This window comes from Diabrotica virgifera, chromosome 9 (genome assembly GCF_917563875.1).
Source record: "Diabrotica virgifera virgifera chromosome 9, PGI_DIABVI_V3a".
Taxonomy (NCBI): Eukaryota; Metazoa; Arthropoda; class Insecta; order Coleoptera; family Chrysomelidae; genus Diabrotica; species Diabrotica virgifera.
Genome location: NC_065451.1, coordinates 51,787,615 through 51,814,979, shown reverse-complemented (window position 1 = coordinate 51,814,979; position 27,365 = coordinate 51,787,615). Strand labels below are relative to the sequence as shown.

The following is a 27,365-nucleotide window of genomic DNA, read 5'->3' as shown; positions in this document are numbered from 1 at the left end:
TTTAAAACTTTTTTGCCTCTTTGTATTTTTCTGATAAGGCACCTTCTATCTAGATGTGGCTTCTTTTTTAATATGGTTCAAAATATATCTAAAAATGTAAATCATAAATAAATTTTCATATTATTAAAAAATTCTCCATAATCGTACTTAACCATATACAAATATGTGGTGGATTTGACAAATATTCAAAATATCTCGATAAAAACTCGACTTTTCGAAAAAGTACTAAGAAGCAAAAAAGTTTTTAAAACAGTGTGTTTAACCAATGATACTACAATAATAATAAAATTGGAACGTACACAAAAGTTTGGGGGGTTTAAAAGAACAAAACCCCCTTAAAATTTGTATGGGATGTCTAAATTTCACTATAATCTTTTCTTAAGATACTACTGCCATAGGAATGCCACGTGTCCATTTTCAATATAATATCTCAAATAGTTTTCGATATATTGGAAAAAATCGATTTTTATTTTGTAACTTCAAAGGGCTGTAACTTTTTTATGTGCACATTTGTACTTAGTAAGTTAGGTTCAATCGAACTATTGTTGGTCCCAGAATATGTGATTAAATTTATGACCTGTATTTTTGTTACACCTTGTATAATATGTATACAAATAACTAAAATTTATATGTAGCTACTTACTTTTTAAGTAATATTGTAAAATGTACTAACTACATTCTCGTATGCAATTTGAATATGTAAATATGATACTTGGTAGAACCTAGGATGAGATTAGGTGATGCTGAAAACATACTTCTGAGCCATACAGCACTTGCTTGGAATATTATTTTTAAAAGTATATTCTTCCCACATACTAAAAAGATGTGCGGTAGTATATTCTAAGTATATAAATAGAAGGTTTATAGCACTTGCTTGGAATGTTCTAAAAAGTATATTCTTGGTATATACTGAAAAGAAGAGCGGTAGTATATTCTAAGTAAATACATAGAACGTTTAAGTACTGTAATGTATATACTCAGCATTTGCTCTGCACATTCGTAATGGTAATTACGCATATTCTCAGTATACACTTTTTCTGAAAAGTATGTTCTATGAATCTACGAAGAACATGAAATTGTTATGTGGGATACGCTTAACACCATACCCCTCGGAGACCTTCCAGTAGTTGTAACCCCCCCCTAGGCTTATCCTAGTTACGCCTATGTCGGATAACAAGGGTCTACACAACCTACCTGTATATTTGGCTAAATGGCGCTACATAATTTGTAGCGCCATCCCATAAGTATATTGGAAATGCGAATGAAAAAATTGCATTCATCTCAAAACTTCGTTTTTGGGGTTAGACCACTGTTGCTCTGAGCGCGTCATGTATCTACAGGTTATAAGAAATTATTCAAACTATTTCAGAGTAGTGTGGGCTGTATTGTGGTGTGTGGTTTAAAGGAATTGAGAGAAGTAATTAAATGTCTTATAGACAATAGCATAATCAAGTTCACAAAAAAGGTTTACAGAAACCACTATTATTTCATAAGCAGTATTCAGATGAGTAGATTTCGGTTATCACGTTCAGTTTCTAACATGTAAAAATTAATTCAGTGGTGAAAGGTTAAAGAGAAGACTGATTATTATATAGTTATTATTTCAAGACCATACTTACTTACAGCTTCTACTCTTTTAATGTCTCTGCTTGATGCTAAAAATGCTTGCCTTATAAAGTAGAAAATAACTAATATTACGCCGGTCGGTAGGAGAACCCATGGATTTACTGATGCAATAACTAAAGTTGTACCAGTAACAATCAGACCAATCTAAAACAAAGTTAAATATATATTTTAAGTTATCCTAATACCTCTCTTCAAAAAAGGAGACAAATGGAACCCGGTGAATTACAAAGGAACTAACTTATTAAACACAACATTAAAATTAACAACCAAAGTGATAACAAACAAATCGAATGAAATTATAACATTAGCAGAAGAACAACAAGGTTTTAGGTCGGCAAGGTCATGCACTGACGCTATGTTTATAATCAGGTAAGTTCAAGAGAAATTGTTGGAATACAACAAACCGGCATATTTATGTTTCGTGGACCTTAAGAAATCATTTGACAGGATCAAGTTAAAGGACGTTATCCATTCGTTATACTCAAGAGAGGTAGGTACCTCTAGGAATGATTAAAACGATCGAAAACATCTACCAGAACAACACAATAAAAGTAAAAGTGGAAGATAAACTAACTGACCCAATTGAAGCTGGAAATGGGATAAGATAGGGGGATTCCTTGAGTACTTTATTGTTCAACCTGATCATGGTCGAAATAATAAAAAAGTAAAAACTAAAATTGAATACAATTTGGGAGAAAAACAACTCAAAATAATCTGCTATGCAGACGATCCAATACTAATCTCTCAAAGTGAAGATGATTTACAACCTACGCTGCACCAATTTAACATAACCGGCAGAAATTTTAACATGTTGATTTCCTCAAAAAAAGAAAATGCACGGTTATAACAGCTAATCCAATAACATGTAAATTGGAGCTGGAAGGTTAGATAATGGAACAAATGATGGGGTTTCAATATCTAGGCATCACACTATTTAGCTACGGAAGGCTCAAAACAGAAGTGGAAGATCAAGTGAATAGAGCAAACAGAGCCGCAGGTTGCCTGAATGACACAATGTGGAGAAATAAAAATATCGGAAGAGAAATGAAAGGCAGAATTTACATAACAGTCATCAGACCAATAATGACATATGCGGCAGAAACACGACCCGACACAGAGAGGGCAAAAAGATTGCTCGAAACAGCGGAGATGAAAACCCTTTGAAAAATCGGTGGTAAGACTCTATGGGACAGAGCTAGAAGTACAGGTATACGACGGAGGTGCAAGGTGGATAACATTAATAACTGGGTAAGAAACAGAAGAATAGAATTGAATGACCACATAAGCCGAATGAAAACAAATATAGTAGTAAGGACAGCGAGAGACGGTTCCCCAATAGGAAGACGATCAGTGGGAAGACCACGAAACCGATGGAACGACAACTTACTAGAGGCAAATTGAAAAAACAGACAGTCATGTCTTTAAAAAAGAAGAAGAAGTTCGCCTTAAAAATAAAATAAATTTATTATTAAATTTTATCTCTTATTTGGATGTGTCCTTTTTATTTATTACATACAGCGCTGAACCATATACCTTCTATGATACTTTTGTATATTCTAATTTTTGTGTTTCGAGTGGTGTGGTTATTCCCGACTATACCTATTATTCAGTTGACGTATTACTGTACCTTGACGAATTCTAGTATTTATTTTGTATTCAGACCGTCGTTTGTAATGCCACAGTATAAAGAGGGACAGTAGAACCACTCTCCGAAAAATTGGAAATAAAATCTGTAGTCGCGCATGGCGACCGCGCAATGTTGGCAGTCGCTTTTGCCCCACTCTCACATTGCTAGTCGCATAGAAACGTACGGATTTTAACAGGGAAAACCCGCATCCACCAGTGGTGAATTACCAATTGCGTACTGCCGGTATTACTTCCTGAGATCAAAGCGCCGACAGAAGAGTGATTTTACTGTGGAACCTCTATATACTGTGGTAATGCTTACATCAAGTATTTATACCTATTCGTATTTTTCAATTTGTGTGCCTCTCATTTTCAAGTGTCTTCCTTCACCTACCATTACTACATGCTCTGCTTTTGATGGATTAATTGATAAACCGCACCTAGTATATTCGTCATCTATTTTTTCGCAATATGTAGTGGATATTATTTTGATCTTCTGCAAGTGTTACCTTCTTCTTCTTTACGTGCCATCTCCGCGACGAAGGTTGACAATCATCATTGCTATTCTAACTTTTGACATTACAGCCCGAAAGAGTTCAGTTGAGCTATATCCAAACCATTCTCTGAGATTTTTCAGCCAGGATCTTTTTCTTCTACCTATGCTGCACCTTCCTTGAATCTTTCTTGAAAGTATTACCTTATCATCCGCAAAATACAAGGTGTATAGTTTATAGTCTCCAATTTGAACACGAATAGGTTTACATTTTCTTTTTCAAATATCTAAAACCCCTGCAAATACATCTTAAAGAACGTAGGTGCAATGCAGTAGCCTTGGGAAGTCCTTTGAACACCTGTATTTTTGTTTCACTTTTTGTTCAATCTTTATTGAACTCGTTATATTGTCGCCGCCGTCGAGTAACTCCCTCATAGCATTAATGTTATTCGACGGAATTTTCTTGTCTTCTGGCACCTGCCACCCATCGCTTGGCTAACGAAACACTACCACACCCCTTTTGAAGATCAATAAATACCATGTGTGTCCCCGTATTGTATTCCAAGCGTTTTCCTATTGTTTTTTAGACAGAACACATTGTCTACACAAGAACAACCAGAAAGAGAATAACTCTGATCTTCAACCTCTTTTCAACAATCTCCAATTCGGCTGTTAATTATCTTCCCGTATATTTTACAAATTAAGTTGGTTACTCTCGCCATCGGTATTTTTTACAATCCTTTCTGTCGCCTTTATTTTTGTATACATTTCTGATATACGTCGTTTTCCATTCTCTGGGTAGCTTTTCACCTCTTAAGAATAGATTGAACAAATAAGCCAGGAGCTGAAACAGAAAACATTTATACTTACCCCAATCGTATCTACCAAGCAGTTAGGCAAAGACTCATCCAAAGCTCCAATATCTTTTGAAAATCTATTCAAAATTCTTCCAGATGGATTAGTATTAAAGAACAACATCGGAGAAAAAATAATTTTCCCAAACATAGAATTGTGTAGATTCGTAGAAGCTCTCAAGCAAAATCTGAAGAACGTTATCGATCTTGTCACTGCTAGTATGATGGTAAGTATTACTAAGCAACTGTATATTAATAAGGTGTTGTCTTCCGTTAACACTGTACTCCAAAATGGAGGTTTATTGTCATTTGTAGAATAGGTTGCGTTTGCTAAAGATTCATTAAGAGTTTTATTAGTAAAGGCTCCATTGTTTTTGTTGTCTACTCGCCATTGTTCTACGTTGACCCTGAAACAAAATACAAACAAAATAAATATCTTAATACTTCCACATAATAACTACCCATAATGTGTTAATCTCATGGAGAGTAAAAGTTCAACCAAAATTAGGTGAATATTATAACGAATACGGCCGGTTTGCACTCGACCCTTTTGCGCCCTTACTTGAAATCGACCGGTTTGCGCTTTGCAATTTTCATAATTGAGATATCTAACTACTATAGTTTCCTTAATCGGCCGATTTGCGCTCTCTTGCAATATAATTTTAATTTCATTCTACAATAATAGTCTACCTGACTCAAAATCTGTGGGGAAGGAAGAAGACCCAAACCTTCGGTCCTAACTTAACTTTCGGGTATTTCCGTCTTTAGACATTAATGTTCGTAATATTATCAAGAACCACATACTCCAGTGAGATATTAAATTAAATTTAAATGTTAAAATAAAAGCTTATCGCAATTTTTACTATATCTACAGGCTACAAGCAAGTAATTAAAACAAAATTATCCATGTTTCTATATGTGTTTCTATAATGAGAATTATAAAAAAAATAGGCATTGCAATCTAAAAGCCGTGATTTTTTTAGCATTATAAAGTGAGTACAAAGACACACATAATATTTTTTTGTGTTTCCACCTTCCAATTGCTGTGCACATCATCCTAGACTATATCCATTTTTTATAGTTTTATGATTTTTTAAAACTAATTTTACTAGCCTAACCGTTACCTGATCGTTATGGTAGAATAAAATTAAACGTCGATTACAAGAGAGCGCAAAACGGTCGATATAAGAACATAATTAGCTATACATCTCCATTAAGAAAGTGTTAGAGCGCAAACCGGCCGATTTCAGGTAAGGGCGCAAAACGGTCGAGCGCATACCGGCCGACACCATATATAACTACTAATTTACTAGTCCTGTCGCCAGTGGGGGTACAACGGCCTCCTTAATTCAGATGGAGTTACTCAAGTTTTTTTATGTATTTTGACCCCTAGAACACGAATTTTTTGGGTAACAGTCGATCCGGATGTCGATAAGATTGTTATAAACAAAGAACTTGAGGAATCACATAACAGCAACATTTCGCAAAGCAAATCATTGTTTTGTATTTTTTGGGTCATTCTAAGCAAAAAAGGTTTTTGCAATTTTTTCGTAGGATGCATAGTTTTCGACATAAACGCGGTTGAACTTTCAAAAAATCGAAAAATTGCAATTTTTGAACCCGAGTAACTTTTGATTGAAAAATAAAATAGCAATTCTGCTTACCGCATTTGAAAGTTCAAGTCAAATTCTATCGGTTTTGATTACTTTCATTGCTAAAAATTAATTTTTTTATTGTTAAACAAAGCTATAAACACATAGTGATTGAATGATATTTTCAATGCATTTCCCATTTGAAATCGAACGAGTAGGCGCGCTTACAGGCAATTTCTACGTAGATTACGTACATTAACCTTCGGATCACCAAGCGGGGGAAATTTTGACCCCAGCGTATGTTTTTCTTTAATAAATTCAAAAGTATTTGCAATTTTTAACTCATTATTTTTTTATTTGACTTTAATATCATTCTAGATATCCTCATATTTTGAAATTAAAATATTTTCGTATATTTTACGAATAAAAAAATATATTCTGCAGTTGATTTTTAGTAAAATACCGTGTATTATGTGTAATTCCAAGTAGTTTTACGCTAATTACGTCGACTTTGCAACGTAACAAGACACTTACTCAACATACACACTACACATGACACTAATACTCATGTTGTGACTGGCTGAATGATATAAAGTGCATGCAATAAAAAAAAATTAAAAAAAAACTTAATTTTTTTGTTTATTGTCATTTTTGACATTTTTGACCTGGGGTCATTTTTCCCCCCCTTGGTCATCCGTGTAACAAAAAAAGATTGGTCATCGGAAGGTTAAAACGCATGCATTGTGCACGGGAAACACTATGTGATTATGACTTTGTTTAACAAATAAAAACTTAATTTTTAGCAATGAAAATAAGCAAAACCGATAGAATTTGACTTGAACTTTCAAATGCAGTAAGCAGAATTGCTATTTTATTTTTTAGTCAGAAGTTATTCGGGTTCAAAAATTGCACTTTTTCGATTTTTTGAAAGTTCAACCGCGTTTATCTCTAAAACTATGCATCCTACGAAGAAACTTGTAAGAACATTTTTTGCTTAGAATACCCAAAAAATTCAAAAAAATATTTTGTTTATAACAAACAAAGGTTTGTTTGTTACAAACAAAGGTTCTTTGTTTATAACAAACTTATCGACATCTGGATCAACTGTTAACCAAAAAATTCGTGTTCTATGGGTCAAAATACATAAAAACAACTTGGGTAAGTCCATCTGAATTAAGGAGGCAGTTGTACCCCCCTGGCGACAGGACTATGCAGTGAGGTAGCGAAATAAAACAGATCCCAAGAAGGTCTTACTAATACAACCAAAGATATCAAAATCAAATCAAAGAGAGTCAATAAATGTCAGAAAGGATTGTAAGAACAAAGAAAATAATGGAGAAGTTAGACCTGAACATCATCAGAGTATAGGTACGACTTAGAAGATAACAAGCCTTAAACAACAAGGAAAACATTTTATGAGCAATAATTACAATAAATAGTAGACCAAATCAGATGGAATATGAAAATACAGGCAAACAAGTAATAGTTACCCGTAATTAAGCAAAAACATAGTGAGAATGTTAAAAACGAAAATTTAGAATTCATAATAAACTTCTGCTCGAATAATAAACAACATATTTTTTGACCACAAAGACCAACAAAAATATATATTCAATAACAACCGTGGACAAAGATCTATGATAGATTTACTGGGGAAAACATTTTTTGTTGAGTTAGATCTGACACTTATTTTTCACTAATTTTTGGCGTCTGAATCTGAGAATAACCTCAGATTTTGTCTATCACGTCAACTTCTTAAACTAAGGTGCCCATTGAGTGGCCATATCTCACTTTATGAGGTTCCTATGCTTTATCTTGATCACCAAGTTTCACTTTAAAATAGGCAAAATATGCTTGTCTGACATATGTACTGATGTTTGTTCTTTGACTGGGAATGGTAAAACTGCCACATATACAGGGTGTCCCGAAAAGATTGGTCATAAATTATACCACAGATTCTGGGGTCAAAAATAGGTTGATCGAACCTCACTTACCCATATACAATAGTGCACACAAAAGATGTTACAGCCCTTTGAAGTTACAAAATGAAAATCGATTTTTTTTTCATATATCGAAAACTCTCTGAGAATTTTTATTGAACATGGACATGTTGCATTTTTATGGCAACAACATCTTAAAAAAAAATAAAGTGACATTTGTGCACCCCATAAAAATTTTATGGGGGTTTTGTTCCCTTAAACCCCCCAAACTTTTGTGTACGTTCCAATTAAATTATTATTGTGGCACCATTAGTTAAAAACAATGTTTTTAAAACTGTTTTGTCTCCTAGTACTTTTTCGATATGCCAGTGTTTATCGAGATATTTTGAATATTTTTCGAATCCACCACATATTTGTATATGGATAAGTACGATTGTAGAGACCTGTTAATAATCTGAAAATTTATTTATAATTTACATTTTTAGGTATATTTTAAAACAGAAGTTACATCTCGATAAAAGGTGACTTATGAAAAAAGACTAAGAGGCAAAATTTTAAAAACACTGTGTTTAACTAATGGTACCACAATAATAGTTTAATTGGAACATACACAAACATTTGGGGGATTTAAAGGAACAAAACTCCCATAAAATAGTTACGTAAATATATTGAAAAAGAAGCCGCATCTCGATAAAAACTGGCTTATAGAAAAGATACTAGGGGGCAAAAAAGTTTTAAAAACGTTGTGTTTACTAATGGTACCACAATAATGAATTAATTGGAACGTACACAAAAGTTTGGGGGGTTTAAGAGAACAAAATCCCCATAAATTTTTTATGGGGTGGACAAATTTCACTATAATTTTGTTTTAAGATGTTTCTGCCATAAGAATAATATATGTCTATTTTCAACAAAAAATCTATAACAGTTTTCGATATACATATTGAAAAAAAATCGATTTTCATTTTGTAATTTCAAAGGGCTGTAACTTTTTTTAGGAGCACATTTGTACTACGGTAAGTGAGGTTCAATCGAACTATTTTTGACCCCCGAATGTGTGGTATAATTTATGACCAATTTTTTCGGGACACCATGTATAATAAAACGAATTGGGGCTGTTTTCGCACTTACGACGTGTAGGAGTAGAGGTAGCCATAAGGAAACGTTTCAGTTCAAAGACACTTAGTAGTTCTATACACTTCAGTAACGAAATATTAAATACTGCTAACCGGCATACAACGTTCCACCATCACCACAGTATAACAGACTTAACTGAACAGGCAAGTCTAGACCAGTTGCAGTTATCAGCGCGCCATTCCCCCACCCACATAGAAAACGAACGTGACGTGATAGAAGAAAACTAAAAACAGTTTTGAAACCAGCACGTTTAATTCTATAGCAAACATCTAAAAAATCTAACTCAACAAAAATTGAGTTTCAAATTGTTCGCCAGTGTTATCTGATAACCAACATTATGTAGAGTTGGTTACTAAAAAAACTGATACGATTCTTAGTAAGATTTGAACATTTTGAGCAGTGTATTTGATTGGTATGACATTATATTATATTTATTATGACAGACAAATAATGTTGTTCTGAAGCTATTTCCTTGTGGCATTTTTATGATTAACTATTTAGATGGGAAATAAGCCACAATTAAATTGAAAAAATAATTTTATTAACGTTTCGAAGCCCAAATCGGGTTTCGTTGTCAAAATACAAAATACTGCTAAAATAAACAAAAATGTTGTTGCTAAGTAAAAAAATTCTTCTAATAATTTATTTAATCTGACTCATTTATATTGGCAATTAGACGTATATTATACATTTTAAAGTAGAAGACTTTAAAATGATATCGCCAATATTTATGAGTTGCTTTGCTGGGACGACTTTACTAAAAGATAGTTCATTCGATTACATGAAATCAATCCCAACTCAAGAATATCCGTCACAAAAAATTATAGCATGTGATCTGTCTTTAAAAAGACAACCAAATGCAACGATGACAGTAAAATTCTCGCGTTAGAGATTCCATAGTAAATCACGAGGGAAAACCAGGAAAAAAAACCTCGTGATACTATCCCGACATCGTAAGTATTTGGTCTTACATTTAATTTACTTTCAAAAACTAATACCCAATTCTGACTTTAATATGTTTAAATTATTAATAATATTAATAATACATAGGTATACAATAAGTAATATTAAATAAAAAATTTGTACTAACTCGATATGTTATTCACTTACTAATCGTGGTATTTTCTTTCTATTGACTTCCTCTTTCAGTATGGGTAACCACATTCTACCGAGGAATTTGTGACACAATTGGTTTCATTTAGCATAATTAGAGCCGCTTACTTGATTGTTCTCTTTTTACTATCTGATTCTTTCAGAACTATACTTGAATCTCTCCACTGAACTCTATGTTCATTATCCCATGCGTGTTGACATATTTGAGATCTATCAAATGCTCTATTTTTAATATAAGACTGATGTTCACTTATTCTAACGTTTAATGGTCTTGATGTGTCACCAAATTGTTCGCATTCACAAGGTATTCTATAAATGCAATTCTTTGTTCTTTCTTGTTCATTGTTAGGTTTAGTTTTAGATAGAATAGATCTCAATGTGTTTGATGTTTTGAATGTTGTTGAAATGTTGAATTTATTTCCTGTTGTTTTAAGTTTCTCGGATAGTCCTTTTATAAATATTATATGGTATTGATATTTTCCTCGTATTATTTCTTGTGAATGTTGTAGGATCCCGTTCTAAGTTGTTCTGTTTCATTCGATCCAATCTTGACAATTCCTTATTTATAAACGATAAAGGATAATCATTTTTTAATAAAACAGATGTTAACAATTGTTTTTCTTCTAAAAATGAATTTTCGTTAGAACAAGTAATTTTGGCTCTATCATATAAGGATTTAATGACTCCCTTTTTAACATTGATGTTGTGATTTGATTTGTAATTGAGATATCTGTTGGTGTGTGTTGGTTTTCTATACACTTGAGTCTCATATCCAGTATCCTTCTTTGAGACTAAAACATCGAGGAAAGGCAAAGTGTTATTGAATTCCTTTTCCATTGTAAATTATATTGTCTCTTCTTGATCGTTTATAATATTCAGGAATGTATCCAACCATTCTGATCTATGAGGTCATATTTAAAACACATCATCTACATATCTCCACTATACTGTGGGTTTTAAATTTTGTTTAGAAATGATATTATTTTCGAAATCCTCCATAAATATATTAGCCAATAATGGAGATAAAGAAGAGGCCATTGCTAAACCAAAATTTTGTTTATAGAATTCATTATTTAGTTGAAAATAGGTACAGTAGGAAAAATAAAAGAATACCCATGAACGAACATATATAACACGCTGTATTTTCCTGGTACCATGTCACACAGAAAACTGGCCAACGCAAGTACATAATATAATAATTATTATTACATGTACTTGAGCTGGACAATTTTCTTTGTGACACGGTGATAGGAAAATACAGCGTGTTTTATATGTTCGTTCATGGGTATTCTTTCATTTTTCCGACTGTATTATTAGTACATAATGTCAATAACTCCATTATAGCTGATACATTTAGTCTTGTTCTAGTTGTCAATGTATTATCATTCTTTAATTTCGTTTTGATTATGTTTAAAGTTTTATCTAATGGGACATTTGTAAATAAACTAAAATAAATTAGTAAGTCAATTACATATCGAGTTAGTACAAATGTTATATTTTAGTATTACTTATTGTATACCTATGTATTATTAATTTTATTTATAATTTAAACATGTTAAAGTCAGAATTGGGTATTAGTTTTTAAAAGTAAATTAAATGTAAGACCAAATACTTACGATGTCGGGATAGTATCACGAGGTTTTTTTTCCTGGTTTTCCCTCGTGATTTACTATGGGATCTCTAACGCGAGAATTTTACTGTCATCGTTGCATTTGGTTGACTTTTTAAAGACAGATCACATCCTATAATGTTTTTGTGATGGATATTCTTGAGTTGGGATTGATTTCGTGTAATCGAATGAACTATCTTTTAGTAAAGTCGTCCCAGGAACGCAACTCATAAATATTGGCGATATCATTGACGCAAGTCTTCTACTTTAAAATGTATAATATACGTCTAATTGCCAATATAAATGAGTCAAATTAAATAAATTATTAGGAGAATTTTTTTACTTAGCAACAACATTTTTGTTTAATTTAGTAGTATTTTGTATTTTGACAACGAAACCCGATTTGGGCTTCGAAACGTTAATAAAATTATTTTTTCAATTTAATTGTGGCTTATTTCCCATCTAAATAATTAATCAGACAAATAATAAAATAAACAAACAAACAACAAACAACTGATTACGTATGTTATACTTCGAGCACAGAGCAGCAAGCCTACGCCTCTCCGATAATGACTCCAAAAAGAGTCGAAAATCGTCGATTTAGAGTGCTGGACTGCGCTTCCTGTTCTAAGTAAAAAATAAGACAGTTTTGCCTTTGCATTGCAACTGAATAAAAATGGAATTTTTATTTTATTTTTATATTGGTCTTTACTCCGTTGAGTAACTAGGTCTATTTTCCGTTGGAATTTACCAGCTGAACAGACGGGGTCGTGAATTGAAAGTTTTTGAATTCCCTCTTGTCTTCTTCAATGCAGCATCCATCTGGCTTGCAATTTTTAGAAGCCATGGAGGTGTTACCAGGGAAATGGACCAATAAGTTTTCAATTAAAAATCTTTTAGCAATATTTATAATATTTTCCAATATTATTAATGTTTATATTACATAGGTTGAAAACTTTGCCTTTGCATTTGCCTTCATTAATAAACGTCTATCTATCAAAAAGTAAGCGGTTCTTTGTGAGAATTTATCCAGAACCGATCGGCAGTTAACGTGTTGCTACCTATTGAACCATGAATAAAAAATATTCAATAATAAAATTTTAATAAGGCGGCTGTTTTGTATTATGCTCCAGAGTGTATTTCATTTTTTTATATTATTTTATAAAAGTCCTTCAACATATATTTATAAATGATGTTTTTCTCAGATATTTTACTTTTCGGTTACTTAGCTGTCAAGATAGGTATGTATTTTCTTTTCAGCTACTTCTTGTTCAATAACGGGTAAACATATTTCATTCATTACATTTCTCTGAAGAGTTTGCACAGCGTATTGTGTAGCTTTTAATGTCTATTTATTCTAACCTTTAATAAAATTTTGAGGTTTCATTGAAATAATATTTTTCGCTTTCAGGACATATTTTATAAATACAATTTCGTATGAATTATTAGGTTGTATCTTAAATTAGATACATATCTCAATATATTTTCTGTCCTAAATAGTCCAGAAAGCCACTGCGCATCCGCTAGGAAAAATATTCCGATTCGGGTTTTTTGCACAATCTTACTCAAAAAGGACCCCTTTTAACAAATTTGCATGTTGCCAGAACCAAAAGAGGGTCAAAAATTTTTTAAACGTTTTTTTTTTGTTTTTTTCCTAAAAATTTTTTTTTGGATGGAACAAAGTTTTTTTAGGTTTTTGGGATCATTCCAAACAGAAAAGGTTTTTAGTGACTTTTCTCTAAAGTTGATAGTTTTTGACATATAAGCGATTAAAAATTTAAAAATTGCGAAATCGGCCATTTTTAACCCTCAAAAACTACGTGAAAAACTGAAAATTTGAATATTACCAAAGTAGGTAGATATTCTTTAAACATCGATTGATGAAATCCCGAAGAGTTTTTGCAATACAATATTCAAAACTCCTTTGTTTTTTAATTGCTAATTAATCGTGCGCGACACTATTTTCCACCGTTGCGTTGCATGTGTATACTAGGGCAGTCCGATAAGTACATAGCTTCTCCGCCCCATGGCGCCACTATCGCAAATGAAGTGCACTGTTATTTAATGCGTTCTCCTAGATCAGTGATTCCCAACCGGGGGGCGATGGCCCCCTTGGGGGCGATTTGAGATTTTCAGGGGGCGATAGAGCGAAGGGGGCGATATGGGGTGCAATAGAGAAAAGGGGGCGATAAGGTGGGCTATTAGCATCTGGGAAAAGAGAAATGGGTAATAGAGAAGAAAAAACAATACTTTCGATCGGATATCCATAGGATAATAAAAAGTAATTAAATGTACACCAATGCAGGTAATAATAACACAAACATCTCGTCTAGTAACAGAGGGCTATGAATCATGATACAATTTAATTTTAATTAAGGGATAGAAGTGGGATAAGCATGATGAGAGTAGGTACCGACCCTGCCGATCTGACTCCAACAAAAAGTGTACGGTTAAAATTGTGGTCGTTTTGTCATCTATCTATCTTTTGCCCTTCATTTGTCCAAAGTTGAACGTAGGCCTCCCCCTTATTTTTCCACTCTTCTTCGTTCAGTGCTAATCCAGTCCATCTGGTCCCAGCGTATCTTTTTGGGTCATTCGACCATCTCATCTGTGGTCTGCCCTTTCCTCTTTTACGGTCCCAAGGTCTCCAGTGGATTGTCGCTTCATTCCATCTTCCGTTTTTTTGTCTGTTGTTTTATCATGTTTTTAACTAGAGAGTAGCTGCATGTTTGTTTAGATCTTTCACTTTGGTTTTATTTCTTATCCATGTATTTTTATTTTTGTCACTTATCTTGATACCCAGCGTCTTTCTTTCCATTGCCCTTTGAGTATTGGCCATTCTTTCCATATTTTCCTTCATGAAGGTCCATGTATGTGCTTCATATGTAAATATTGGTCTTGTCATAGATGAGGTAAATAAAATTAAAGCAAAACCAAAGAATGATGGAATATTTCGTACACTCTGACACTCTGTAAAGAAAATTATGAGATATTTAATACATTGCTACTACAGTACTACAAACGGAAGTCCGCTGGCTTTCGAAAGGGAATTGCTTACGGCGGTTCTGCAGTCTCATGGATACTATTATTATCGAATTTCTGATAACTACTGACCCCACACTGAGTACAGCACTACAAGGGAAGCAAAATGACATCGCCTAACTATCAGATATTTCTGAAAAATTAAATGGAACGAATCTGGAATTACAAAGGAAGAACATAAATATGGCCAAAGCGAATGGAGTAGTCGGAGCATTCATTGACAAACTATCTATTTTTGAAGAAATATACAGAGAGGAGGTCTGACAAAATTCCCCAGAAATCATCATGTGGTTATTCTGAGAATCTTCAAACATAATGCCTCCACCATGGAGGGGATTTGGGGTACAAAGCTATTAACCAACATTGAGCCAGACATAAAGAAATTATGTGAGTAACACCAGGCCCAAGGGAGAAATTAACAATTATTACTAACCATGTTCACCAACACGCGGACAAAATGCAAGAGGCACAAGATCGAAATAGAGGGAAAATTATGAGAGAGATCTATGTCCAGCAGTGGACAAGCGAAGATTGAATGATGACTTACCATGTATCATTTTACGAAATGTAAAAATAAATCAATATTGTACTGAATAATTTTTTGTTTCAATTTAATTGGGGAGGGGGCGATTATAGTATTCACAACCGGTGAAACCTGTCTAAGGGGGCGATCATGGGAAGAAGGTTGGGAACCACTGTCCTAGATAACTAATGTCAAAATTTTAGCCAAGTCGAAATTATAGTATTGTTGTGATTGCGTGTGAAAGTCAGCGTGTCCGCGGATTTTAATAAAATGGAAAAAGAGCCATATCGGTCGGTGATTCGATTCTTGTTTTTGGAAGAGAAATCACGCAGCGGAATCAAAGAGCGTACGTGACTCTTCTCCTTCGATGGCAACTGTCAAAAATTTGTTTAATATGTTTTAACGTGGACGAACGTCAGTTTTTGATGGCTACCACGGAGAATAACCTGATAAAATTCCACGATCTTGTATTGGCAGACCGCCGACTAGGGATGGAAAAAACCTACCGGTTTTAACCTAAAACCGGTTTTTTTTACTTCGCAATAACCGGTTTTACCGGTTGTTTTTTATCCTGGTTATAACCGTTTTTTTCTTTTTAAATTAAAACCGGTTATTAGGTTTTTACGGTGATTAGGATTAGGTTAGGTATTATTTTGAATCCCAATCATAATTATTATTGTCAAGTAATTATTATTGTTAAGTAATTATTCCAAACAAAACCATAATTCAAATTTTAATTTATAAATACAGAAGCAAACTGAAAATGCAAACCCACATCAGCCAGAAACAATTAAGTTTTATTATAATATTTCGTTGAAAAGGTATTGGTAATCATAATATTTACATAAGAAGTGATCTGGTTGAAGTAGACGCAAACATCATCTATTTTTTACACTTGACTCTTGACATTGAATGGGTGAATGACTTTTTCTGATTACCAAAAATAATGTTCTGACTATGAATATCGAATAACCGATTACGAATACGAATCTCCAAGGATTTCCCTGCGTTTTCAAAACGATATACCCATACAGGAAGTATTAAATGAGTTAAAATGTACCTATTATACAAATATACAAACGTGGTAAAAGAAATACATGATAATTTTTTTTGATGATAGTAAAAATAAAAGTTGAATGAAATGAAGCAAACACCAGTAGGGAGAAGGTCAAAGGGAACACTCAAACTTAGATACATGGAACAAGTGGAACAAGATCTGAAAACACTTGAGATTACCCACTGGAAGAACAAATCAAGGAACAGAACAGAATGGCGGAAAATCCTAGAACAAGCCAGGACCCAAAAAGGGTTGTCGAGCTACTGATAATGATGATGATGAAAAATAAAAGTTAAATTGCATTATCCAATTTATTTTAAATAAAATATTCATGTTGATATTATTTTTTTTAAATCCCATTTGAAATCTGGGAATTTTTTTTTTTAGTGAAATGGTTGGGTTAAATTGTATATTATTGCAATATGTATATTAATCTTACGATATATTATATTTAATAATAATCAATAAACATATAATAATAATAAAATAAAATGGTTTTATTAAAAATTGTGTTTTATTTATATTGATATTGACGTTCTTTCGATAGTACTAATTTTGATCATATTGATATCGAGTATCGAGTTGAGTATCACAAACTAAAGTGCATTGTAAATGTAACATTGGATTAAATAACTATTGGATTAAAAAAAACCGAAAACCGGTTTTTGGAAAAACCGGTTATAACCGCCAAGTTAAACCGTAAGAAAAAAAAACGGTATAACCGAAAACCGCTGTTTTGTCAAAAACCGCCATCCCTACCGCCGACTAAAGGTGCGCGAGATAGCTAACGCAGTAAGCATCTCAAAAGACCGCGTAGGTCATATTCTGCATGAAATTTTGGGCATGAGAAAGCTGTCGGAGCGATGGGTGCCGCGAAGTGTGACCAAAAGGAGTTTTTACGTCGTTTCATAACCGTGGACGGAACATGGATTTACTGGTATACACCAAAAACCAAGAAACATTCGAAAGAGTGGACAGCACCCGGCGAACGTGCTCCGAAGAAGGCGAAAACTGTCCAATCGGCCGGAAAGGTGATGGCCAGCATTTTCTGAAATTCACAAGTGTGATCTACATCGACTACTTGGAGAGGGGCAAAATGATCACACCGCCCTATTATGCCGAATTATTGGGCCGATTCGACGCCGAATTGAAGAAAAAACGAACCCATTTGGCAAAGAAAAAAGTGCTCTTCCACCATGACAACACACCGGCTCACACCTCCGCCGTTGCCTTGGCCAAATTGGTCAAAGAATAGGGGTCGTGTGCTAGCTCATTTGAAAGTTTCTTCAATTCTCTATTCAGTAATATAAACATTTACATAATTGTTTATACAGGGTGTCCAAAAAAAGTTTTTAATTAAATTATTTGAAAAAAAAAGAAGAATGTATGTAATTTATTTAATTCAAAATACATTTTACCAAAAAACTAAAAAATGTTTATTTCACAAATAAACATTGCTTTTCGATTAAATTCAATGTTCAAGCCAGCTCCCGCCAGCCACCTGCTTCTTGGAAGTTTGGACATTTAATTTAAGCGAAAAGCAATGTTTATTTGTAAAATAAACTTTGTTTTCTGATTTGTGAAAGCAGTAAAATGTATTTTAAATTAAATAAATTACATACATTCTTCTTTTTTGTCAAATAATTTAATTTAATAAAAATTTTTGGACACTCTGTATAGATAATTATGTAAATGTTTATATTGCTAAATAGAGAATTGAAGAACCTTTCAAATGAGCTAGCACACGACCCCTATTCTCTTTTAAAAAAATCATCTATTACGTCATCACGCCCAGATGGATGACGTCACTAGTATACCATATATGCCACAATATCATAACTTAAAAATAAAAATCGGCCTGTTTCGGGATTTTTCCTTAAAGTCGCCAGTATAAGAAATATCGAATTTATTCCTTTCATTTGCACCATACTGTATACTGTATACATATGCAACGCGCAACGGTGGAAAATAGTGTCGCGCACGCTTGATTAGCAATTAAAAAACAAAGGAGTTTTGAATATTGTATTGCAAAAAACTCTTCGGGATTTCATCAATCGATGTTTAAAGAGTATCTACCTACTTTGGTAACATTCAAATTTTCAGTTTTTCACATAGTTTTTGGAAGTTAAAAATGGCTGATTTCGCAATTTTTAAATTTTTAATCGCTTATATGTCAAAAACTGTGAACTTTAGAGAAAAGTCACTAAAGACCTTTTCTGTTTGGAATGATCAAAAAAACCTAAAAATAACTTTGTTCCATGCAAAAAAAATAATTTTATCTACGACTGATACATAATATATGTATTATACTTGTGGTGTTTGCAATATAATGCCATATAATAATCCCTTAGGGATTAATAATGCGGGTTTAATAGCTATTAATCCCTCTGGCACAACAATCACAAAATTCACCACCGAAAAAAAATAATCAACTTCAAAAAGTGTCACTGTCAAACGAATAATATATTTGACAGTTTGTGTTGAGAGCGTCATGGGGGCTGGAAGTCAACACAGGTAGCTGAAGGATACATTGATCAGTCTATGAGAAACAAGGCAACTACAGCAGATACTATCGCTAAAGAGATAAACAGTAATGTACCGTCTTCTTGTTCTACAGCAATCGAGATCCCAAATATTTGTATTAAAAACTCTACTAAAGTTAATGATGATTCTCAACCAATTCAGTTTATTAATTGTACTATTACTAATTTTAATGTTTTTAACAAATAAAGTTGTTCATTAAAAATCTTAAATTAATTAATTTGTCGTAGATAAAGTAGAGTATAAACGCCAATATTCCAACAGACTGGAACAACGCTACTATGATTCTATTACACAAAGCAGGAGACAAAGCCAATTTAGAGAATTACAGACCGATTAGCCTCCTCAGCCATTTATATAAGTTATTTACGCGAATAATAGTTAAGAGAATGGAAAGAAAGTTAGAGACTTATCAACCAAGAGAACAGGCAGGATTCCGAAAAAATTACGGAACAAATGACCATCTACAAAGTATAAAAACCCTGATAGAGAAAGTAGTGGAATACAATAAACCCCTAGTTCTAGTTTTTATCGATTTTCATAAAGCCTTTGATACAGTTGAACTTAGCAAAATATTACAGGCGCTTAAAGAATGCAGGCTAGATTATAGGTATACAAAATTATTACACAAAATATACTTACAGGCAACAACCACTGTCAAATTACATACTAACAGCAATCGCATAAAAATAGAACGGGGGGTTAGACAAGGAGACCCAATGTCACCTAAACTTTTTAATACGGTCTTAGAACATGCTTTCAAGAGTTTGGATTGGATGACAAAGGGAATAAAAATAGATGGAGAATACCTAAACAACTTACGTTTCGCCGATGATATAGTCATAGTAGCTGAGGATCTAGGTATGGCAAGAGAGATGGTACAAGAACTCGTTGTAGCTACAGAAAATGTTGGTTTAAATATAAACATCTCAAAAACAAAAATAATGACAAATTTGGTACCCAACCAGAACATCAGTTTTGGTGGGAAGGAAATAGAACTCGTAGATAGATATAAATACCTGGGACATGAAATTACGATTGGCAGGGATAACCAGACTCATGAGCTGAAGAGAAGAATCGGTCTTGGGTGGGCAGCATTTGGAAAACTGAGAGAAACTTTTAAAAGTGAGTTACCCACATGTCTAAAGAGAAAGGTATTCGATCCGTGCGTCCTCCCAGTCTTGGCGTACGGATCAGAAACACTTACCTTAACTAAAGCCTCGGCTACCAAACTAAGAGTCACGCAGAGAAGAATGGAGCGGTCAATGTTAGGAATAACTCTGCGAGACAAAATCAGAAACGAAGAAATCAGGAGAAGAACAAAGGTGACTGACGTCATCGAGAGGATAGCCAGGTTGAAGTGGAGATGGGCAGGACACGTAGCCAGAATGACAGATGGGCGATGGACGAAGAGGTTATTGGAATGGAGGCCAAGAGAAGACAAGAGAAGCGTCGGTCGACCGCCTACAAGATGGACTGACGACTTAAGAAAGGTAAATAAAAACTGGATGAGGGCGGCGCAGGATAGATGGGGTTGGAAACGAGGGGAGGAGGCCTATGTTCAGCAGTGGACTTTTGAGGCTGGATGATGAAAGTAGAGTATACTACTCGCAATAATGGCTCTCATTCCCTCGGAATGTTACTCCCTCGCCGCTAACGCGGCTCGGTTCGTAAATATTCCTCGGGAATAATAGCCATCATTATTGACTCGTGGTATAATCTACTATTAAGAAAAAACAAAAAAAAACGTTTAAAAAATTTTTGACCCACTTTTGGTCCTGGCAACATGCAAATTTGTTAAAAGGGGTCCTTTTTTAGTAAGATTGTGCAAACAATCCGAATCGGAATATTTTTCCTAGCGGATGCGCAGTGGCTTTCTGGACTAAAATGTCGTTATGATGTTGTTTTCTTTTCTTCCAACCTTTTTTTTTCATTTTGTTTCCTATTACACACACAGTCACAGTAGACAGTAATAACTTGAGGGAGAATTTGGAGAATAGTAAATTTAGTATTTTTAGTTTATTATTTATTAACCTCAACAGGCCTTGGATTCCTAGGGCTGAAACCTTTACATTTCTGATTACATTTTATTTTAGTTTTATAAATTTGATTTAATTACATTTCAGTCTTTTTATACATTCATTCACCACCTCCCTCCGTCTCTTTCCGTCCAATGCTAGTTATTTCCATCCCTCAATGTTACTTTTCTTCAGGTCTTTATCCACACTATCCTTCCATATTTTTCTTGGCCTGCCTTTCCTTCACTTTTGTATTGGTCTTCGTGAGAGTACCATTTTTGGCATTCCTTTACTTCCTACTCCGTCGATGTGACTCAAATATCGTATTCTGTGTGCTTTTATTGGTTCTTCTTCTCTGCTGACTTCTATTTTCAGACCTCCGTATACTGCTCTTTACATATTTGTCTCCCATCTGTCTAAAAGGTCTGTTTTTGACTTTTTGAGAGCCCATGTTTCGCATACATATATGTTACTGTAGGTCTTATAACAGTCTTAAAAATTCTGAATTTTGTTTTTTAATGGAGTTCATTAATGTTCGTAATGCTCCATACTTTTTATTACCTTTAGCTATTCTTGCCTTTATATCCCCTTCTTCGTGATCATTTTTATCTATTTTAGCTCCCAGGTAATTAATTTCTTTGACTCTTGAACGAGTAAGTATGCTTTTTCTCCATCTGTTTGTAATATGATGTTATTTTCTTTTTCTTTTTGGATCTCTCCCAGTATCGTACCTATACTTACTATGTCCTTACTTCATTTATTTTACGTCCTAATTTTTTTGCATCTTTTATTATGTTTTTCATTAACTTTTGTAGTTTTTTCTTGCTTGTTGCTAATAATGTCGATAATCTGCAAATGATATGCATTCGTGGTCGTTTTTAAATATGGTTTCTTGCATGTTTAATCTGCTTTTCCTGATTATTCCTTCCAATGTCAAATTGAATGCAGTGGTTAATAGTGGGGCTCCTTGTCGCAATCCTCCCTTGGTATCAAACTTTTTAGATCTATGCCCTTTCAATGCTATTTCGTTTGTTATATTTTTCATCGTCATCTTTACCATTCTGACAATTTTACTTATTAGTGTCCCCAATTTTTTCATCAGTTCGTACATCTGTGTAGTAGGTTTTCGAAAATCGAGATTTTCAAAAATTATAAATCATACAGGATGCCGAGGAAATTAAGATGAGAGAATTTTAAATAACTCACAACCCATCTGCTTAGCGTGGTAAAAGTTCCAACATGAAAGTTTCCTTAGTACTCAACAAAAGAGTAAATGAATTAAAATGTATAAACATTTTCAATTTCTTTGCAATACGAAAATGTATCAGCTGCATAATACTCTGGTTAAATCGGAGAGTGCAGGAAGAGTCGATACCGGTTTCGGAGGTTTTTCCTCCTCATTAGTAGTCACATATAGAAACCGAACCAGTATAGACTCTTCCTGCACTCTCCGATTTAACCAGAGTATTATGCAGCTGCTGCATTTTCGTGTTGCAAAGAAATTGAAAATGTTTATACATTTTAATATATTTACTCTTTTGTTGAGTACTAAGGAATCTTTCTTGTTGGAACTTTCACCACGCTGAGCAGATGGGTTGTGAATTATTTAAAATTCTCTTATCTTAATTTTTTCCGCATCCTGTATGATTTATAATTTTTGAAAATCTCGGGAGGTTGTAAACAAAGAAAGTATTCCACCTGTTGTCAATCTGGTGGTATGGGAACGATATTTATTGTCGTTTTCTGTGCTACTTTGATTGATAACTTATTTTGTTTTTCGGTAGATGGCTCTAGTTGTCCGCGGCATTTCGTTCTTTGCAATTCGGAAAGGCCCAAAGTATGACACCTGGGGAAATCGGAGAGAAGAGGATATGTGACTACTGATGAGGAGGAAAAACCTCCGAAACCGGTATAGACTCTTCCTGCACTCTCCGATTTAACCAGAGTATTATGCAGCTGCTGCAATTTCGTGTTGCAAAGAAATTGAAAATGTTTAAACATTTTAATTCATTTACTCTTTTGTTGAGTACTAAGGAATCTTTCTTGTTGGAACTTTTACCACGCTGGGTAGATGGGTTGTGAATTATTTAAAATTCTCTCATCTTAATTTTCTCGGTATCCTGTATGATTTATAATTTTTTTAAATCTCGGGAGGTTGTAACCAAAAAAAGTATTTCCACCTGTTGTCAATCTGGTGGTATGGGAACGATATTTATTGTCGTTTTACGTGCTACTTCGATTGATAACTTACATATTATGTTAATATCACAAAAGGTTGCTGACTTTGAAATACATATTAGAAAACGATTACATCGAGGAAAACTGAAAAATCCCAAAAATAATATAATTAACTCAGCAACAGAATCACTTGAAGATAGGAAAGTAACGAACACTAATATATATAAAAAGAAAACCGCATATTTTAGAGAAGAAGTAAAAATAAAATATGAAGAAAAAGAAAGTCTTTTTACAACACAGAAAACAACTATAGACGAATCAGAAATGAAACGAGTACTTAGTCTATAAATGGAATAGAGTAGAATACTAGAATACCGATGCACAATGTTAATTTACAATACATACAAGAACGCAACTATGTCGGTGAAACTACATAAAAACACGGACCATATCCCAATCGGCAGAGAAGTCCGACAGGGTGATACCTTATCGCCTAAACTGTTTACCGCAGTACTAGAATATGCTTGTAAAAAACTTAACTCGAAAGAGCGAGGCCTGAATATTGACGGTAGAAGATTAACAAATTTGAAATTTGCAGACGACATAGTTTTATTCTCTGACAACCTCAAGGAGATATGTACAATGCTACATGAACTTCAGTTAGTGTGTGCCAGTGTAGGTCTTAAAATAAACATCTCCAAAACAAAATTCATGACAAACCTAATACCTAGCGGAAATATCAATATTGGAGACAACGAAGTAGAGCTACTGGAAAAATACATATACCTTGGACACGAAATAAAGATCACAAGAGACAACAAAACATGCGAACTACGAAGAAAAATAAAACTAGCACGGGCAGCCTATGGAAAACTCAAAGACATCTTTAAAAGCGATATACCAATTTCTTTAAAACGTAAAACAATTAGCCAATGTGTGTTGCCTGTGATGACTTATGGTGCCGATGACATTGACAGCGGCAACTTCTAAAATGCTGCAAATAGCCCAGAGGAAAATGTAAAGGTCAATGCTGAGTATATCGCTTCGAGACCGAGTTAGAAATGAAGACTTAAGACGAAGGACAGGAGTTACCGATGTAATTTCCCGAATTGCCACCCTGAAATAGAACTGCGCCGGACACGTCTCCCGAATCAGTGATGGGAGGTGGACGAAGAGATTACTTGAGTGGAGGCCGAGATTAGACAAAAGAAGTAGAGGAAGACCACCTACTCGTTGGACTGACGATCTCAAGAAAATGTCAAGAAATTGGATGCAAAGTGCTCAAAATAGAGCACAATGGACAAAAATGAGGGAGGCCTATGTCCAGCAGGGGGTATTCCCATCTCGGCTCACTATAATCCTTTAGTCGTTTATGATACGCTAGGTACATTTTAAAAGCCCTCCAGGTCGGCTCGAAGATTAACAGGTAGGTTATTAGGAAACAGTTTCAAGAAAAAACATCCTACCCTCAATACCCCTTCATTCAATATTGTTTAGAAATTTTGGGTTCTTTGCGAATTTAAGAAACAGTTTCTCTTGGTTGGAAATGTTGGTCGTGGAAGCTTCTATGTATTATAGTATTATAATACATATTATTATACATATTATAACTTTTTATCCATTTTAAAATAAAAATAGATTGCCGGTTGTAAGGCAATCTGGTTTAAATGTTTCTTCTATGTTTTTAACAGTTGGAACAAAAAATAAACCTTTACCAAAATCAATTTTTGAAGTTCATGAAGTTTTAAGAAGATTAGAAGCAAAAACAAATAGAGGGGAAAACTTTTTATTGGTGAATGACTCGATCGAAAATTTAGTGTTATTTTCATGTGACAGTAATTTAAAATTTTTAAGTGAATCGAAAATTATTTATATGGAGGGTACATTTTAGTACGGTACAAAGTTTTTGAAACGAGTGTTTACAGTTCACGGCTATTTAAATGGTAATTATACTCCGTTTGTATTTTGTTTATTGAAAGACATAAGCGAAAATTCTTATAGACAATGCATTATGAACATTTATCAATATTATCAATTATTAATATCCCATGAGCCGAGTTGGTATATTTTATATCGGGCAGTTTTAATCTTTGCGCCGACTTGGGACATTTTTAAAAGACCTAAGTACCTGTTTCTTGGTCCGAGATAGGCACTGCCCTCCAGCAATGGACGCAAAGGGCTGGATGATGATGATGAGAATACTAGTCAGACAAATAAAAAGGAAACACGGGTAGAGCTTCTCAAAATAGACGAAACACGACTTCTGCGGAACACAAAAAGAAATTTGGAGAATGATCAGAGAACAAAGAAAAAAATGAACGAACTAATAAAAACGAAACACATTCAGAACGCCGTGCAACATAGGCAGTCTACTTTCGATCTCTATTTGCCAAAGATGACGACACTGAATCGCCAACACTAGAAGTGACCACAAACGAAAAAAATAAAGGTTAAGAGGTAAAGGAATCATTAAACATTAAAAACATAAAATCACCAGGAGAGGATAGAATACACTAACAGAGGAATATACTTACCAAACAATTATATAAACTAATCCAAAAAATAATACAACAAAACGGAATACTCAAAGAAGGGAGATCAAGCATCCTAATACCTCTTTTCAAAAAGGGAGACAAATCGGATCCGGAGAAGTACAGAGAAATTAATTTATTAAACACAACACTAAAGCTAACAACCAAAGTGATGACAAATAAACTGAATCAAATTATAACACTAACAAAAGAACAACAAGGTTTTAGGTCAGAAAGATCATACACCGACGCTATGATGAGACAAGTATAAGAGAAATCATTAGAATAAAACAAACCGGTATATTTATGTTTCGTGGACAGTGGATAAAGATTTTTATCCACTTATTTTACGCAAGAGAGACCTCTAAGGATAATCAAAACGATCGAAAATATCTACCTACTAGAATATCCCAGTAAAAGTAAAAGTAGAATAAAAACTAACTGACCCAAATGAAGCTGCCAATGGAATAAGACGGGAGATTCCCTGCGTTCTCTATTGTCCAACCAGATCATGGATGAAATTAATGAGTATAACAGCAAATCTACTCAAACGTAAATTAGAGCTGGAAGGTCAGATAATAGAACAAATGGTGAAGTTTAAACATCTAGCGATCACACTATCTAGCTACGGAAAACTCAAAACCTAAGCGAAAGATCAAGTTAACCTATCTACGGCCAAAGGTGCGTAAACGCAACTTTATTGTTAATTTTTTTTTTGGCACGAGGATAATTTTTTTAATGGTTTCTTTTTGTTTAAATAACATCTCAATAGATTGAGGTATATAGTATCGTTTTTCTTTTATCAAAAATATTACTTTTTAAATATTTTAAGATTATTATAATTTTACATAATTTAATGATTTATGCACGTCTTCATACACAATTTTTTTTTCTGAAACTAATTATAAACATAATTCATATTTTGTATGCTATTCATTTATTCTTAAAAATAAGGCCTATAATTGTATGTATATACGATGGGTGCGTATACGCACCTTTGGCCGAAACCATACTAATTTTTTTCGTTATACGCCGTTACGCTTCATTCGCTATTTATAGAATTTCTGTGTGCTGTGTGCTGTAAACGTTATATTTTGTTTTCTTTTTAACTTGAATCAGTTTGACAGTTTCCTTGTAAGAAGACCGTAAAAATGCTGACTCACTTGATGTGGTTTATGTGCCATGAGAATCAGATGAAATTTCCGATCTAGAAGACATTGATGATAATATTGTTGGTGAAGAACGAATAAAAACGAATATTGCAGGCACATATAAAATGCAAGTGAATGAGAATTCTGACGATTCTGATTATGATATTCCTCTGAACCACAGATCAAAACGTCTAAAGAAAGAAGCAGGCAAAAATAATAAATCCAAAGTTGGGTAAAACCAGATACTTCGTACTCAGCTGTAATTCAGCATCAGTCTGATCGATATTTAGAAAATATAAAAGCTAAACATGGAGGCAAGTCACCTATTGAAGTT

The 27,365-nt window shown here is 33.8% G+C and overlaps 1 protein-coding gene across 1 annotated transcript in view; it reads right to left on the bottom strand.

Annotated features, from left to right (window-relative positions):
* Window positions 1–27,365, bottom strand: part of LOC114327195 (ATP-binding cassette sub-family C member 4) — a 167,827-nt gene that overhangs the window by 17,561 nt on the left and 122,901 nt on the right. Inside the window, exons 7-8 of the mRNA XM_028275725.2 lie at window positions 4,616–5,006; window positions 1,620–1,770 (exon numbers count right to left, since the gene is read on the bottom strand). Of these exons, the coding sequence (XP_028131526.1) occupies window positions 1,620–1,770; window positions 4,616–5,006 (542 nt within the window). The remainder of the gene's footprint in view (window positions 1–1,619; window positions 1,771–4,615; window positions 5,007–27,365) is intronic.